The 17,786-nt window shown below is 42.2% G+C and overlaps 1 protein-coding gene across 3 annotated transcripts in view; it reads right to left on the bottom strand.

The window, feature by feature from the left end:
• LOC117506386 (E3 ubiquitin-protein ligase RNF123) overlaps positions 1-17,786 on the bottom strand; it is a 382,695-nt gene that overhangs the window by 224,642 nt on the left and 140,267 nt on the right. For all 3 annotated transcript variants that reach the window (XM_034165893.1, XM_034165894.1, XM_034165895.1), the window contains one exon: positions 16,195-16,270. In XM_034165893.1, the coding sequence (XP_034021784.1) occupies positions 16,195-16,270 (76 nt within the window). The remainder of the gene's footprint in view (positions 1-16,194; positions 16,271-17,786) is intronic.

The raw sequence follows: 17,786 nt of genomic DNA, 5'->3' as shown, positions 1-17,786 counted from the left end.
AAGAAGACGGTAGAGCATGCCCATAACTAATGTAAGCGCTATCAATGTAGCAGGTGATGCTACAAGTTTACAAAGCCACATGGTGAGTAAAATAAAGCCTTTTAAGAGAAAGGGTCTGTGCTGATCGTCTGAAACGGACTTATTATGCATTTAAAGTTAAGCAGTGTGTTTATATATATATATATTTTTTTTAAACGTGGTTTGCTCTACTGGCTGCTCTCCACCTCCACAGATGAAGCGAAAGGAAGCGCACTTTAAATTAATCATGTTTAACTATTCAAAAAAATGCCTACAAGTATATTCAGATTTGATGAGTTTTTATCAACAGGCTGTAGAGTTAATTTATCAGTGCAGCTGCTGTGGAAACGTTTTTTCAAAGGCTTTGTTATTCGCCAAGTATCCACAGAAAACAAAGAATCTGACTTCAGTTTGAGCTTCTCTGTACAGCATGTAGAAATATACACTAAACACTGAATAAATCACACTAATAAAAAGTGCAAATGAAATGTGCAATAAGAAAAAAAGAATGTCCTGTCCACAGACTGAAGATTTCACAGAGTGCCTGGGCTTATGATTTGGCAAAGCTGCAAAACGTGAAAAAATAAATAATTACCTGGGAAAACAGAGAGAGAGGGGACATCCTAAACTTAAAAATCTGCATGATGGCACAGCGACATTGTGCCATTGCTTAGGGACAGCCCTGCCACTACTGATATTGTTTAAAAATACAAAAGTCCTTTTTTTATCCAATTACTCGATTAATTGATAAAATAATCGATAAAATACTCGATTCCAAAAATAATCGATAGCTGCAGCCCTACTTTGATGTTTCCCATCAAGAGTTTTTAAAAAAATAAGAAATGTAAATTAAGTTTGAAAAAAAGCTTCTGTTTATGTTTTGCTTCTGGAAACACGAGTCCGACGTGTGGTTTTTGAACGTACAATGTGTGTGAGAACATAAATCGGGCGCTCTGAACTTTTACACCGTGCGGTTCTGTTGTACAGTTGAGCTGGAACTGAGTACAGTGATTGAAAATGTCATACAGTGTCTGCCCAGCTTCAGGGAGAATACTGCCATGAACACTACTGGCCAGTAGATGGCAATAGAGACCGTGAAAACTTGCCAAGACAAAATTGCAGATAACCCGTGTCTGCTATGTTTAAGATGCGTGGAATTTAATAAACGCAAACACAATAACAACGTCTAAAAACCCAGAGAATATATTCACGAGAGTTTTAGGCACTAGAGTTTAATGCTGTAGTCCGTATTGAGCATGATCACAGCGTCTCAAATGCATTTCTCTGTCTACAAGTCATTCTTCTCTACAAGAGTCAAGACAGAAGTCAGACTACCACAGCAAGAATTTTAGCTGAGGAAGCTTCTGCGATTTGAAGCGAAACCTCCTCGCGTCAAGCAACCCAGTCCAGTCGAAGATTCAAGCTTCTCTACTATTGTCGTGAACGTACTGAGATTACCCTACCCTACCCATAATGCACTGGGCACAGCATGTCCACACTAAAACCTTAAATATTAGCGCATTACTTTAAAACTAAAACATATATCTGCGATAACATACATCGAAAGATGCAACTCTTCAAGTCACCTTACAATGACCGGAGCTCTCAGCCAGGAGGTTGTGTCATCAGATGGTAACCAACAATCATTGAGTGTTTCGACCCTTAACCATAACACTGTCCTGTTGGCGGGTCAGCAGTGGTGGCCAGCCACTACTCACTCCCTCCTGGCTGCCAGCTCAACTCCTCCCTCCTATTCCAAATCCAACAGGAGGCTCTCTCTGCTGCCTCTCCAAGTCTTCTCACTGCCTTACCCCTCTCTGCTCCTCTTAGTCCAGGGGTGCTCATTACGGCGATCGCGATCTACTGGTCGATCGCGGAGGTAGTACTGGTCGATCGCGGCATGACATAAAAAAAAAAAATAGATGTCAGCTTATTATCTATTCCGTCACTTGATTGACATACAGGGCAACCAGTCAGATGACCACTCAATTTTGACCTTTAGGTCACCGCTCATGCGCAAACAATGGCACTAAGCGCAGCAAAACTTACAAGCTAGTCAGCGAATTACCTCCGATTTTAAGTCCTTGCTAAAGCTCATGGTCATCAAAATGAGTGAGAAAGCTGGACCAAGTAAGAAGGCAAAAACATATCACTTTCATACGGAATGGGAGGTGGACTTTTTTTTCCACAATGTCATGTTCGAAGTGCGTTTGCCTCATCTGCCAGTCTACCATCGCAGTACCAAAGAAGGGAAATGTGGAGCGGCATTTTCGGACGTTTCATGGAAAATACGACACCGACTTCCTGCCGAAAAGCCAGCTGAGAAAGAGAAAGGTGGAGGAACTAAAATCCCAGTTGTCCGGACAGCAGTCATTTTTCACTCGACAAACTTCAAAAGCAAAAGCTGCCACCGAAGCATCGTTCCGGGTGAGTCACGTCATCATTAAAAACAATAAGTCCTTCCAAGACGGAGCTGGTAAAAGAGGCATACGTTGAAGCAGCTGACTCGTTCCGAGACTTTAAAAATAAGGCAGAGATATTATCTTCAATCAAAGCTCTGCAGCTGTCAAGACATACAGTTACACAGCGCTGTGAAGCAATGGCTGAGGATTTAAGACAGCAAATGTGGAAGGACATCAGAGATTGTGAGTGTTACTCACTGCAGTTGGACGAATCTACAGATGTGAGTGACACAGCCCAGATGTGCATTTTCTTTCGTATGGTGTTTAGTGATCTCACTGCAAGAGAGGAGCTATTAACAGTACTTCCCATGAAAGAACAGACGTGAGGAGAGGACATACGAGGTCTGTCCATAAAGTATCGTACCTTTTTTTTTTTTTTTTTTAAACTATATGGATTTGATTCATATGTTTTCACGTCAGACAAGCTTGAACCCTCGTGCGCATGCGTGAGTTTTTCCACGCCTGTCGGTGACGTTATTCGCCTGTGAGCACGCCTTGTGGAAGGAGTGGTCCCGCCCCGTCGTCAGATTTTCATTGTCTGGAAATGGCGGAATGATTTGGGGTTTTTTTCCATCAGAATTTTTTCAGAAGCTGTTAGAGACTGGCACCTGGAAACCATTCAAAAAATTTATCTGACTTTCGGTGAAAATTTTACGGGCTTCACAGAGAATAAAGTCTGTTAGTACAGCTTTAAGGACCCCTTTAAGGACGCTTGGCGCACCGCGCTCCGAGCTGCGACGACGCGGCACAAGCCACCGGACCATTTCTAAACGGATGGCTCTGTGGATACGAGACCGTCGTGTGGTCTTTCTCTGGTTATCATAAGAGCTGGACATCAGCCATTTTCCGGCAGATTTCACTTTTAACAAGAGATTTTGTCATGGAAAGCCGCACGGAGGCTTCGTGCATCACGACCGATTCGCTTTGGAAGCGAGACAAAGGAACACCTCCGTTTCGGCGTGCCAGAGGACAAGTTCGGACATGCCCAGCTCTCCACAATTTATCTTATAACTCACTCGACTGGTAAGCATTGAAAGCCAAGATAGGCATGCACAATACAAGCAACTAAATGATGGTCAGTGGCTGTTGGACTTGCCATTTTTAACCGATCTGACAAACTGGTTGAATGACCTTAATCTTGAGCTGCAAGGAAAAGACAAAACAGTGACCAATATGATCAGCTCAGTTAACGCTTTCAAACGAAAGATGCAACATTTCTCCTCAAAGCCAGAGCGCAATGATTTGGCAAATTTCCAAAACCTGGCGTCAGAGCTGAAGACGCAAGGGAAGGCCCGTGAAGCAAACTTAACAGTGCACGCTACATGGAGCAGATCGACAACTGTCTGTCAGAGTTTGACAAATGCTTTCAAGACTTTTCTTTGCTTGAGCCAGTCGCTACATTCATGTGCTATCCTTTTCAGGAAGATGCTGAGGTTGATTCACTTGCACCAAACATTGCAGCACTGTTTCATGTGAACTCTTTTGGAGTGGAAGATGAGATTTTGACTCGACAAACCGACATTGAGCTGAAGTCGAGAGCTCATGGACAGTTCTGGAACTTAATCACAGAGGTAAAGTACCCCAACATGAGGAAATGTGCTACCTCCTTGACTGCATTATTCGGCTCCACTTATTTATGTGAGTCAGCCTTTTCCTACATGAAGATCATTAAGTCCAAATACCGTTCCAAAATGACTGATGAACATTTGGAAGTGTGCTTGAGGCTGGCTGTCAGCAGCTACTGTCCGGACTATGCATCCCTGGCTGATTTAATTCAGTGCAAGTCATCAAAGTAAACTCAGGTAATTACAAAAAAATGTTAATAGTTAATTATTATGTGCGTTGTGCAATACTGGCTCATTCAGTTATGCAAGGTACATCAACATACATTGTACATACAAAGAATCCTCAATACATTTGAAAATAATATGTTTTGCATTTTTGTAGTGGGTAGATCATTTTGACTTGGTCGTTTTATAAGTAGCTCGCATGCTGAAAAAGTGTGAGCATCCCTGTCTTAGTCCAACGGCTGTCAACAGTTTCCAAACTGACTGGGCTGGGAATCCCCTGCATCCCACCTCAACAGGGTACAACCACGTCTGCCAGCCGTTGTCCCTGCAATCCTGCACCAGCTCTCTATAATGTTCAGATTTCCTTTCATATGCCTCTTCACACCCCTCCTCCCATGGCACAGTAAGCTCCACCAGGATGATTTTCTTTCCTGTAACAGAGTAAAGGACTGCATCTGGTCTCAAGCTGGTGTGGACAAAATCCAGAAATTGAAGTCTTTTCTTTATGTCTACCCTAAGCTCCCATGCCTGGGCAGACTGCAATAAGCTGGAGCTGGACATACTAGGCCATGATAGCTTTGACCCCTCCTTAACAAAGGCTATAGCCGGGGCCGCCTTCCCCTTGTATTGATGTTTCCTTGTTCTCTCCTGCTCCAAAATGTTAGCAAGGACTGTCAACACTTTGTCGTGGCGCCATCTATACCTGCCCTGGGTGAGAGCTGTATGACACCCTGACAAAATGTGAGCCATTATTCCTTTCTGCCCACAAACCTTACATAGTGGGTCATCTCCCAACCCCCACCTATAGAGGTTGACAGGGGAAGGAAGAGTGTCGTAAACGGACCTCAGCATGAAGGAGATTCGCTATGGCTCCAGCCTCCAGAGCTCCTTCCATGACACTTTCCACTTAGGGAGATCCCACCGCGTCCAAGCGCCTTGGGAACAAAGCTCAACTGCTTTTGCTTTCCTTCGCTCCTCTTCCAGGTCACTTACTTCCGCCTGGATCATGGCTCTTTTTTCCCCTGGATTGGCTTTCCCACAAGTTTGAAAGTGGGACATTCCCAAACCCTGTCGTCCAATGCAAGGTGCTCCAATGATATCTTTGAGCATCAGATTCCCTTCCGCTAAGGCCAGAGAGGCAGAGGCCTCCCACTTACGTCCTGACCTTGTTTTTATTCCTGCTTCTCTGACCTTGCTGTCTCTGGATTCTTTGTAAATCATGGCCACTCTACAATTGGCTACTTGAAACTCCTCTACCAGGGAAGAAAGGGGTAACTGCAACTGCCCTGAACTGATGTACAGCCCAACTGATGTAAAGCTTGGTGGAATACCTAACCATTTTCTCAGATGAGAATTGATCTTCCGCTCAATCCCCTCTACAGCAGTTAGTGGGGTGTCATACACCGTCAGATACCACATCAGTCTGGGGAGCAGGCCATGTTGATATAGCCATGCTTGAAATTTCCCTGGTAGTCCACATGCATCTATTTTCTCCAGCCACAACTGTGCTTGCTTCTCAGTGGTATGGACATTATTATGGTCCTTTAATGACTCATCATACCATTTCACAAGATACTTGATAGGGTTATCTTTGATGGTAGGAATGGTCTCACCTTGAATGGCCAGATTGTATTTGAAGGTGATATTCCCCTTTCTGATAATCAAGCTCCTGGATTTCTTTGGCTTGAATTCCTTCCTTTTCTCTCATAAATTCTTGAAAGGGTAGTTGTAAAACAGCTAACTGATCATCTGCAGAGGAATGGTCTATTTGAAGAGTTTCAGTCAGGTTTTAGAATTCATCATAGTACAGAAACAGCATTAGTGAAGGTTACAAATGATCTTCTTATGGCCTCGGACAGTGGACTCATCTCTGTGCTTGTTCTGTTAGACCTCAGTGCTGCTTTTGATACTGTTGACCATAAAATTTTATTACAGAGATTAGAGCATGCCATAGGTATTAAAGGCACTGCGCTGCGGTGGTTTGAATCATATTTGTCTAATAGATTACAATTTGTTCATGTAAATGGGGAATCTTCTTCACAGACTAAAGTTAATTATGGAGTTCCACAAGGTTCTGTGCTAGGACCAATTTTATTCACTTTATACATGCTTCCCTTAGGCAGTATTATTAGACGGTATTGCTTAAATTTCCATTGTTACGCAGATGATACCCAGCTTTATCTATCCATGAAGCCAGAGGACACACACCAATTAGCTAAACTGCAGGATTGTCTTACAGACATAAAGACATGGATGACCTCTAATTTCCTGCTTTTAAACTCAGATAAAACTGAAGTTATTGTACTTGGCCCCACAAATCTTAGAAACATGGTGTCTAACCAGATCCCTACTCTGGTGCATTACCTGTGCTGCTCCACAGCCTGTCCAGTGGATTTTTATTTTTATTTTATTTTATTTTTTAGCACTGTTGTTGTGCGTTACCTGTGCTGCTCCACAGCCTGTCTAGTGGATTTTTATTTTATTTTAGCACTGTTGTCGTGCGTTACCTGTGCTGCTCCACAGCCTGTCTAGTGGATTTTATTTTGTTTTAGCACTGTTGTCGTGCGTTGCCTGTGCTGCTCCACAGCCTGTCCAGTGGATTTTGATTTTATTTTTTTTGGCACTGTTGTCGTGTGTTACCTGTGCTGCTCCACAGCCTGTCTAGTGGATTTTATTTTATTTTTACCACTGTTGTCGTGTGTTACCTTGCTGCTCCGCAGCCTGTCCAGTGGATTTTTATTTTATTATTTTATTTTATTTATTTATTTTTTATTTTTTTTTAGCACTGTTGTCGTGCGTTACCTGTGCTGCTCCACAGCCTGTCCAGTGGATTTTTATTTTATTTTTTTAGCACTGTTGTCGTGCGTTACCTGTGCTGGCTCCACAGCCTGTTCCAGTGGATTTTTATTTTATTTTTTAGCCACTGTTGTCGTGCGTTACCTGTGCTGCTCCACAGCCTGTCCAGTGGATTTTGATTTTTATTTTATTTTTTTGGGCGCTGTTGTCGTGCGTTACCTGTGCTGCTCCACAGCCTGTCCAGTGGATTTTTATTTAGCGCTGTTTGTCGTGCGTTACCTGTGCTGCTCCACAGCCTGTCTAGTGGATTTTTATTTTGTTTTAGCACTGTTGTCGTGCGTTGCCTGTGCTGCTCCACAGCCTGTCCAGTGGATTTTTATTTTTATTTTATTTTATTTTTTAGCACTGTTGTGCGTTGCCTGTGCTGCTCCACAGCCTGTCCAGTGGATTTTTATTTTTATTTTATTTTATTTTTTAGCACTGTTGTTGTGCGTTACCTGTGCTGCTCCACAGCCTGTCCAGTGGATTTTTATTTTGTTTTTAGCACTGTTGTTGTGCGTTACCTGTGCTGCTCCACAGCCTGTCCAGTGGATTTTTATTTTGTTTTAGCACTGTTGTTGTGCGTTACCTGTGCTGCTCCACAGCCTGTCTAGTGGATTTTTATTTTGTTTTAGCACTGTTGTCGTGCGGTTACCTGTGCTGCTCCACAGCCTGTCTAGTGGATTTTTATTTTGTTTTTAGCACTGTTGTTGTGCGTTACCTGTGCTGCTCCACAGCCTGTCTAGTGGATTTTTATTTTGTTTTAGCACTGGTTGTTGTGCGTTACCTGTGCTGCTCCACAGCCTGTCTAGTGATTTCTATTTTGTTTTAGCACTGTTGTCGTGCGTTACCTGTGCTGCTCCACAGCCTGTCTAGTGGATTTTTATTTGTTTTAGCACTGTTGTCGTGCGTTGCCTGTGCTGCTCCACAGCCTGTCCAGTGGATTTTTATTTTTATTTATTTTATTTTTTAGCACTGTTGTTGTGCGTTACCTGTGCTGCTCCACAGCCTGTCCAGTGGATTTTTATTTTATTTTATTTATTTTTTAGCACTGTTGTTGTGCGTTACCTGTGCTGCTCCACAGCCTGTCTAGTGGATTTTTATTTTATTTTAGCACTGTTGTCGTGCGTTACCTGTGCTGCTCCACAGCCTGTCTAGTGGATTTTTATTTTGTTTTAGCACTGTTGTCGTGCGTTGCCTGTGCTGCTCCACAGCCTGTCCAGTGGATTTTTATTTTTATTTTATTTTATTTTTTAGCACTGTTGTTGTGCGTTACCTGTGCTGCTCCACAGCCTGTCCAGTGGATTTTTATTTTTATTTTATTTTATTTTTTAGCACTGTTGTTGTGCGTTACCTGTGCTGCTCCACAGCCTGTCTAGTGGATTTTTATTTTATTTTAGCACTGTTGTCGTGCGTTACCTGTGCTGCTCCACAGCCTGTCTAGTGTCGGATTCCCTGTTTGGGAATCCGCTAGCTTAGCATAGCTACTAGCTCTTAGCCGTTTTAGCATGGCGGCTTCTCCTGTCTCTCCCGTACTTTTCTGCTCTGGCTGTGAAATGTTTAGTTATTCCTCGGCCTCTTTTAGCAGTAACGGTACATGTAATAAGTGTAGCTTATTCGTAGCTTTGGAGGCCAGGCTGGGCGAATTGGAGGCTCGGCTCCGCACCGTGGAAAATTCTACAGCTAGCCAGGCCCCTGTAGTCGGTGCGGACCAAGGTAGCTTAGCCGCCGTTAGTTCCCCCCTGGCAGACCACGTGCAGTCGGGAAGGCAGGCTGACTGGGTGACTGTGAGGAGGAAGCGTAGCCCTAAACAGAAGCCCCGTGTACACCGTCAACCCGTTCACATCTCTAACCGTTTTTCCCCACTCGACGATACACTCGCCGAGGATCAAACTCTGGTTATTGGCGACTCTGTTTGAGAAATGTGAAGTTAGCGACACCAGCAACCATTGTCAATTGTCTTCCGGGGGCCAGAGCAGGCGACATCGAAGGACATTTGAAATTGCTGGCTAAGGCTAAGCGTAAATTTGGTAAGATTGTAATTCACGTCGGCAGTAATGACACTCGGTTACGCCAATCGGAGGTCACTAAAATTAACATTGAATCGGTGTGTAACTTTGCAAAAACAATGTCGGACTCTGTTGTTTTCTCTGGGCCCCTCCCCAATCAGACCAGGAGTGACATGTTTAGCCGCATGTTCTCCTTGAATTGCTGGCTGTCTGAGTGGTGTCCAAAAAAATGAGGTGGGCTTCATTGATAATTGGCAAAGCTTCTGGGGAAAACCTGGTCTTGTTAGGAGAGACGGCATCCATCCCACTTTAGAGGGAGCAGCTCTCATTTCTAGAAATCTGGCCAATTTTTTGGGATCCTCCAAACTGTGACTGTCTAGCGTTGGGACCAGGAGGCAGAGCTGTGGTCTTATACACCTCTCTGCAGCTTCTCTCCCCCTGCCATCCCCCTATTACCCCATCCCCGTAGAGACGGTGCCTGCTCCCAGACCACCAATAACTAGCAAAAATCTATTTAAGCATAAAAATTAAAAAAGAAAAATAATATAGCACCTTCAATTGCACCACAGACTAAAACAGTTAAATGTGGTCTATTAAACATTAGGTCTCTTTCTTCTAAGTCCCTGTTGGTAAATGATATAATAATTGATCAACGTATTGATTTATTCTGCCTAACAGAAACTTGGTTACAGCAGGATGAATATGTTAGTTTAAATGAGTCAACACCCCCGAGTCACACTAACTGTCAGAATGCTCGTAGCACGGGCCGGGGCGGAGGATTAGCAGCAATCTTCCATTCCAGCTTATTAATTAATCAAAAACCTAGACAGAGCTTTAATTCATTTGAAAGCTTGTATCTTAGTCTTGTCCATCCAAATTGGAAGTCCCAAAAACCAGTTTTATTTGTTATTATCTATCGTCCACCTGGTCGTTACTGTGAGTTTCTCTGTGAATTTTCAGACCTTTTGTCTGACTTAGTGCTTAGCTCAGATAAGATAATTATAGTGGGCGATTTTAACATCCACACAGATGCTGAGAATGACAGCCTCAACACTGCATTTAATCTATTATTAGACTCTATCGGCTTTGCTCAAAAAGTAAATGAGTCCACCCACCACTTTAATCATATTTTAGATCTTGTTCTGACTTATGGTATGGAAATAGAAGACTTAACAGTATTCCCTGAAAACTCCCTTTTGTCTGATCATTTTTAATAACATTTACATTTACCCTGATGGACTACCCTGCAGTGGGGAATAAGTTTCATTACACTAGAAGTCTTTCAGAAAGCGCTGTAACTAGGTTTAAGGATATGATTCCTTCTTTATGTTCTCTAATGTCATATACCAACACAGAGCAGAGTAGCTACCTAAACTCTGTAAGGGAGTTAGAGTATCTTGTCAATAGTTTACATCCTCATTGAAGACAACTTTGGATGCTGTAGCTCCTCTGAAAAAGAGAGCTTTAAATCAGAAGTGTCTGACTCCGTGGTATAACTCACAAACTCGTAGCTTAAAGCAGATAACCCGTAAGTTGGAGAGGAAATGGCGTCTCACTAATTTAGAAGATCTTCACTTAGCCTGGAAAAAGAGTTTGTTGCTCTATAAGAAAGCCCTTCGTGAAGCTAGGACATCTTTCTACTCATCACTAATTGAAGAAAATAAGAACAACCCCAGGTTTCTTTTCAGCACTGTAGCCAGGCTGACAAAGAGTCAGAGCTCTATTGAGCTGAGTATTCCATTAACTTTAACTAGTAATGACTTCATGACTTTCTTTGCTAACAAAATTTTGACTATTAGAGAAAAAATTACTCATAACCATCCCAAAGATGTATCGTTATCTTTGGCTGCTTTCAGTGATGCCGGTATTTGGTTAGACTCTTTCTCTCCGATTGTTCTGTCTGAGTTATTTTCATTAGTTACTTCATCCAAACCATCAACATGCTTATTAGACCCCATTCCTGCCAGGCTGCTCAAGGAAGTCCTACCATTATTTAATGCTTCAATCTTAAATATGATCAATCTATCTTTGTTAGTTGGTTATGTACCACAGGCCTTTAAGGTGGCAGTAATTAAACCATTACTTAAAAAGCCATCACTTGACCCAGCTATCTTAGCTAATTATAGGCCAATCTCCAACCTTCCTTTTCTCTCAAAGATTCTTGAGAGGGTAGTTGTAAAACAGCTAACTGATCACCTGCAGAGGAATGGTCTATTTGAAGAGTTTCAGTCAGGTTTTAGAATTCATCATAGTACAGAAACAGCATTAGTGAAGGTTACAAATGATCTTCTTATGGCTTCGGACAGTGGACTTATCTCTGTGCTTGTTCTGTTGGACCTCAGTGCTGCTTTTGATACTGTTGACCATAAAATTTTATTACAGAGATTAGAGCATGTCATAGGTATTAAAGGCATTGCGCTGCGGTGGTTTGAATCATATTTGTCCAATAGATTACAGTTTGTTCATGTAAATGGGGAATCTTCTTCACAGACTAAAGTTAATTATGGAGTTCCACAAGGTTCTGTGCTAGGACCAATTTTATTCACTTTATACATGCTTCCCTTGGGCAGTATTATTAGACGGTATTGTTTAAATTTTCATTGTTACGCAGATGATACCCAGCTTTATCTATCCATGAAGCCAGAGGATACGCACCAATTAGCTAAACTGCAGGATTGTCTTACAGACATAAAGACATGGATGACCTCTAATTTCCTGCTTTTAAACTCAGATAAAACTGAAGTTATTGTACTTGGCCCCACAAATCTTAGAAGCATGGTGTCTAACCAGATCGTTACTCTGGATGGCATTTCCCTGATCTCTAGTAATACTGTGAGAAATCTTGGAGTCATTTTTGATCAGGATATGTCATTCAAAGCGCATATTAAACAAATATGTAGGACTGCCTTTTTGCATTTACGCAATATCTCTAAAATCAGAAAGGTCTTGTCTCAGAGTGATGCTGAAAAACTAATTCATGCATTTGTTTCCTCTAGGCTGGACTATTGTAATTCATTATTATCAGGTTGTCCTAAAAGTTCCCTAAAAAGCCTTCAGTTGGTTCAGAATGCTGCAGCTAGAGTACTGACGGGGACTAGCAGGAGAGAGCATATCTCACCCGTGTTGGCCTCCCTTCATTGGCTTCCTGTTAATGCTAGAATAGAATTTAAAATTCTTCTTCTTACTTATAAGGTTTTGAATAATCAGGTCCCATCTTATCTTAGGGACCTCATAGTACCATATTACCCCATTAGAGCGCTTCGCTCTCAGACTGCGGGCTTACTTGTAGTTCCTAGGGTTTGTAAGAGTAGAATGGGAGGCAGAGCCTTCAGCTTTCAGGCTCCTCTCCTGTGGAACCAGCTCCCAATTCAGATCAGGGAGACAGATACCCTCTCTACTTTTAAGATTAGGCTTAAACTTTCCTTTTCGCTAAGGCTTATAGTTAGGGCTGGATCGGGTGACCCTGGACCATCCCTTGGTTATGTTGCTTTAGACGTAGACTGTGTTTCATAATTATTGTATGGCCTTGCCTTGCAATGTGGAGCGCCTTGGGGCAACTGTTTGTTGTGATTTGGCGCTATACAAGAAAAAAGTTGATTGATTGATTGATTGATGGCATTACCGTGACCTCTAGTAATACTGTGAGAAATCTTGGAGTCATTTTTGATCAGGATATGTCATTCAAAGCGCATATTAAACAAATATGTAGGACTGCTTTTTTGCATTTACGCAATATCTCTAAAATCAGAAAGGTCTTGTCTCAGAGTGATGCTGAAAAACTAATTCATGCATTTATTTCCTCTAGGCTGGACTATTGTAATTCATTATTATCAGGTTGTCCTAAAAGTTCCCTAAAAAGCCTTCAGTTAATTCAAAATGCTGCAGCTAGAGTACTGACGGGGACTAGAAGGAGAGAGCATATCTCACCCATATTGGCCTCTCTTCATTGGCTTCCTGTTAATTCTAGAATAGAATTTAAAATTCTTCTTCTTACTTATAAGGTTTTGAATAATCAGGTCCCATCTTATCTTAGGGACCTCGTAGTACCATATCACCCCAATAGAGCGCTTCGCTCTCAGACTGCAGGCTTACTTGTAGTTCCTAGGGTTTGTAAGAGTAGAATGGGAGGCAGAGCCTTCAGCTTTCAGGCTCCTCTCCTGTGGAACCAGCTCCCAATTCAGATCAGGGAGACAGACACCCTCTCTACTTTTAAGATTAGGCTTAAAACTTTCCTTTTTGCTAAAGCTTATAGTTAGGGCTGGATCAGGTGACCCTGAACCATCCCTTAGTTATGCTGCTATAGACGTAGACTGCTGGGGGGTTCCCATGATGCACTGTTTCTTTCTCTTTTTGCTCTGTATGCACCACTCTGCATTTAATCATTAGTGATCGATCTCTGCTCCCCTCCACAGCATGTCTTTTTCCTGGTTCTCTCCCTCAGCCCCAACCAGTCCCAGCAGAAGACTGCCCCTCCCTGAGCCTGGTTCTGCTGGAGGTTTCTTCCTGTTAAAAGGGAGTTTTTCCTTCCCACTGTAGCCAAGTGCTTGCTCACAGGGGGTCGTTTTGACCGTTGGGGTTTTACATAATTATTGTATGGCCTTGCCTTACAATATAAAGCGCCTTGGGGCAACTGTTTGTTGTGATTTGGCGCTATATAAAAAAATTGATTGATTGATTGATTGATTAATTTTGGCCCATGATGCCATATCTTCAAGCTTTACTAAGACCCACCGAGCCTGGACATGAGAGGATGTAGTGATTGTAAGGTCATCCATGTAACCTCTGATAGCTGGTTGGCGAATCCCAGAATCCATTATTGGGCCTCTGGTTTCATTTTCCCCTGCCTTGATGATGAGGTTCATGCCCATGACAAACAGGATTGGAGAGACTGTGCACTCTGTGACAATCCCTCGTCCAAGGTGCTGCCACTGAGTGATGTAGTCCTTTGTCTTAAAGCGAAGTTTGATTCCCCCCAGGTAGGTGTTAACCATTACACTAATATGCTCTGGGATACGGTAATGTTTGAGAGCGGTCCGGATTAGATCATGGGGGATAGTCCCAAAGGCATTAATCAGGTCCAGCCAGACCACTGTTAGATCTCTTTTCTTTGTCCTGGCCTCATGTATCAACTGGCTGAGAACTCCAGTGTGTTCCAGGCACCCTGCAAAGCCTGGGATTCCTCCCTTTTGGATACAGGTGTCAACATATCCATTATCGATCAAATATGAGGACAATCTCTTTGCCACCACAGAGAACAAGATTTCACATTCAGTGCTGAGTAAAAAGATGGTTCTGAACTGGCCTATACTTGCTGAATCTTCCTCTTTAGTAACAAAGCAACCTTCTGCCTTCTGCCAGCTCGATGGAAAGGAGCTTTTCTTCCAGACCCTCTTGAGCAGTTTCCAGAGGCGCCAAAGAAGCTTTGGCACCTCTTGTACACCCCATAAGATATTCTGCTGGGGCCAGGGGCCGAGGCAGATCTTGCTTTTCTAACCACCTCCTGGACTTCCTTCCAGGTTGGTTCAATGATACTGAACGTGATGGTAGGAGGGTCAGCCACTCCAACTTCTGGATTATCATTTAGTTGTAGGCCACTGTACGGATTACTATGCATCTCTTTGAGGAATGCCTCCACCTCCTCTTTGGGACTAACCAGGCTCCCAGATCTTCCATCACCAAGTAAAGTTCTGGTGAAGTTATAGGGGTCTTTGGTAAACTGACCCCTCCTCTTCTCTTTCTCCTTTCTCAGTTTACTTGTTCTTTCAATCCTCCTGAATCTTTTGAGGCGTTCTCTGAGACTGCTTGTGATTTCCTTAATCCCTTCTTTTTCCTCAGGACTGCTCACTTTGTATTGCATTCTCAGATTTTCCATTTCCTTTCTTAAACTGTGGATGTCCTTCTCTCGTCTGTTTGTATGCTTAGGTGACTTGGTGCCCCCTTTCCTTTCTACTGTACCAAAACGCTCTTTTGCCAGATTATATGTAATCTCTGTGAGAGTATTTATCTTGCGCTCGAAATTCTAATTCCACAAGGTCTATAATTACTGTCAAATCCTCACAGTGCAATATAATCACTTTTTTCCAGTTCAGTACAATATAATCACAATTTTTAGTTTGCTTTTCCTTCTCACTGCTCCCCGAAGCTGAATTGCTGAACATTGCGTGCCTCAGAAGTACCTGCTTTACATACTGCTGGACATCACACACTATGCAACAACTAAACACACCCGCATACAAGCAAACATATGGGTTTGTCAGCAGCTGCTTTATCATCTTACATATCGATTCAAGAAATGCAGTCATCCAGTAAACTCAGCAAAGAAAATGCATCACACTGTTCTCCCTCTCTCAGTGGCAAACAAATTACTTCAGACTTCAGAATTTGTCCACTTTTAGTCTTCTACTGAATCATTCTGGCCACCAGTCATCGTGACCAATATGTGGCTTTACACAGACTGAGTTATAATAAATCCTTTCGGGGTTACAATCCAACTCAATTTCCTCTGAGAAACCAACTGTTCAAATGACCTTCAACAGAAGCAGATAAACCAGGAAAGCCTTCAAAGCCCCTTTGGTCAGGTAATGTGTTGCTTTAAGTCTCAGTAAAACTGTACCAACCGTATTCATCATTCCTGATATAAAAGTATATTTTGTTTAGTAATGGAAGTGAAGAAAAACAACTTTTTTGTGGTGAGCAGGCAAGACAGGCTGGACAGAAGCAAATCCAACTGCAAAGATTGTGAGCCCAGAAGAACCAAATAGGGTCTGGGTGATTACTCCAAGGAAATTTTCAAATTCTACATGCTCTGGGGTGCATTTTGGGGCACTCTAGGGGTTAAATCCTGTCTGGCTTCTGATCAATAAAATGTTAGAAATTACAAAAGTGGTGGAAGTAAGTCCTATGTATGATGTTTAATTTTAAAATGTGCTCTACCTGACCCTGTGTTGCGATATGAATGCAACACACTACAGTAGTAGAACAATTTTAATGTTCTGTGACAGTTTCACAAGGACTGATAAATCAAAGTGTTCAAAGTGGATGGCATTTTTAGTAGTGGTCAAAGTGTGTGTGTGTGTGTACCTGGTAGTCGCAAATTAACAACACGATCAAACAAGTTCTTCTCTGCCGTCACTCTGTTTAACACCTGGTTTAAGAGCTGAAAACAAAGATACAAGGAAACAACTTTAAAATATTGCGTAACAGTGTTTTTACATCATTAAAAAAAAATTCCGTCTTTTGTACAGTCAACCGATACAGCAGAGTAATGAGTCAAATGGCAAGAAGTTAAGGATTCACTGTTATAAACTACTGACTTTTAGCAGATAGTTTCCAAGAAAAAAAAATCTGTTTATGTTAGATTTAAAAAAAATGCCTGTTTTAGTTACTCAGTTGTTGTGCATGGGTCTTAGGCTGACTTTTAAAACTATTTTCTTTTAAAAATGTTAAACTTTGGAAACAGAGGCTGATGTTAATTTCACAAGCAAACCATGTGTACACACAAATCTGACAAATCTAACAAATCTAACCCTAACCCTAACCCGTATGTACGAATGTTTGACCCACAAGTCGGGGAGCCATCAGTATGGTTATACTTAAATTTATTCTTAAGGGCCTTTCACATTGAAAGCGTCAGGCCCATGCGTCATCGCTTTCCAATCCGTCGGATGCTTTTCCAACGCGTCGTGACGTCAGACGCTTCGCTTCGGAAGCGACAAGGGGGCGGAGATTGCTACGTCACACTCTGGCTGTTTCCACAACCTGAAAAAAATTCAGCGATCGCCATCTTGAATTTGGGTCGCCTGAACCACAAAAAAGCTTTAAAAAACAGCAGTAGAATGATTCTCCCATCACCCTGCTGGGAGAAGCTTTTTTTCAGCTACTTTTTGGAGGGACGCCGACCGAGGGAGGACTGACGACTTGGTGGGATATCGATCGAACCGCGACAGTGGGCAGACCCGCACAGAGAAGCCAGCCTTCAGGTATCATCACTGAGCAGACCGAGGCAGGCAGGCAGCCAGGGGAATGGAGCAAACCCACTCAGTCCGAAATCTCCCACTTTTTGGATATATGCGAAGTCCCAGTTTGCTCAGCGGAGTTTAGTTCTGCAGCTTTACCGAGGTAAGAATAATATAAAATAAAACGTGACATTTACTGCACTGCTGTGAAGGTTTACTGATCGGCTAACGTTAGCTTAGCCTTTTAGCACAGTTGATCTGAGTGAACACTTTAATTTGTAAATGGTTAAGTCTTTTTTATTTTTACCAAATAAAGCTACAGCTTTTTTTGGAGACCACAAAAGTTCAACTTTAAATAACTTTTTTTTTTCGGGCGTTTTTTTTCCCCATCTTTTTTTTCTTTTCTTATATATATAAACTGTTTAGTGTTTCTTTATATTTAAAGAAATATTTTCATTTGTCTCAATCAGGAACATTTGCTGTGCAGACAACCAAACTTCCATTGATGAGCTGAACACCACGAAGTCCAGTCGAAAGAAAACATCTCTGCTCTTCAGCAATACCACCCAAGTTCAAAGCTGCAGACGAGACCTTCATCTGGTCCCGAGAATCCAGCATAACATTACCTGCTTCTAAATAAAAGGCTCTTTCAACAGCAACTATTTTATTATTTTTTAAAAAGCTGTTTCATTTTATATTTTAACAATAAATGAACGG

Source organism: Thalassophryne amazonica, chromosome 3, assembly GCF_902500255.1.
Source record: "Thalassophryne amazonica chromosome 3, fThaAma1.1, whole genome shotgun sequence".
Taxonomy (NCBI): domain Eukaryota; kingdom Metazoa; phylum Chordata; class Actinopteri; order Batrachoidiformes; family Batrachoididae; genus Thalassophryne; species Thalassophryne amazonica.
Note: the sequence above shows the minus strand (reverse complement) of the source record. Positions and strands in the feature narration are given on the sequence as shown.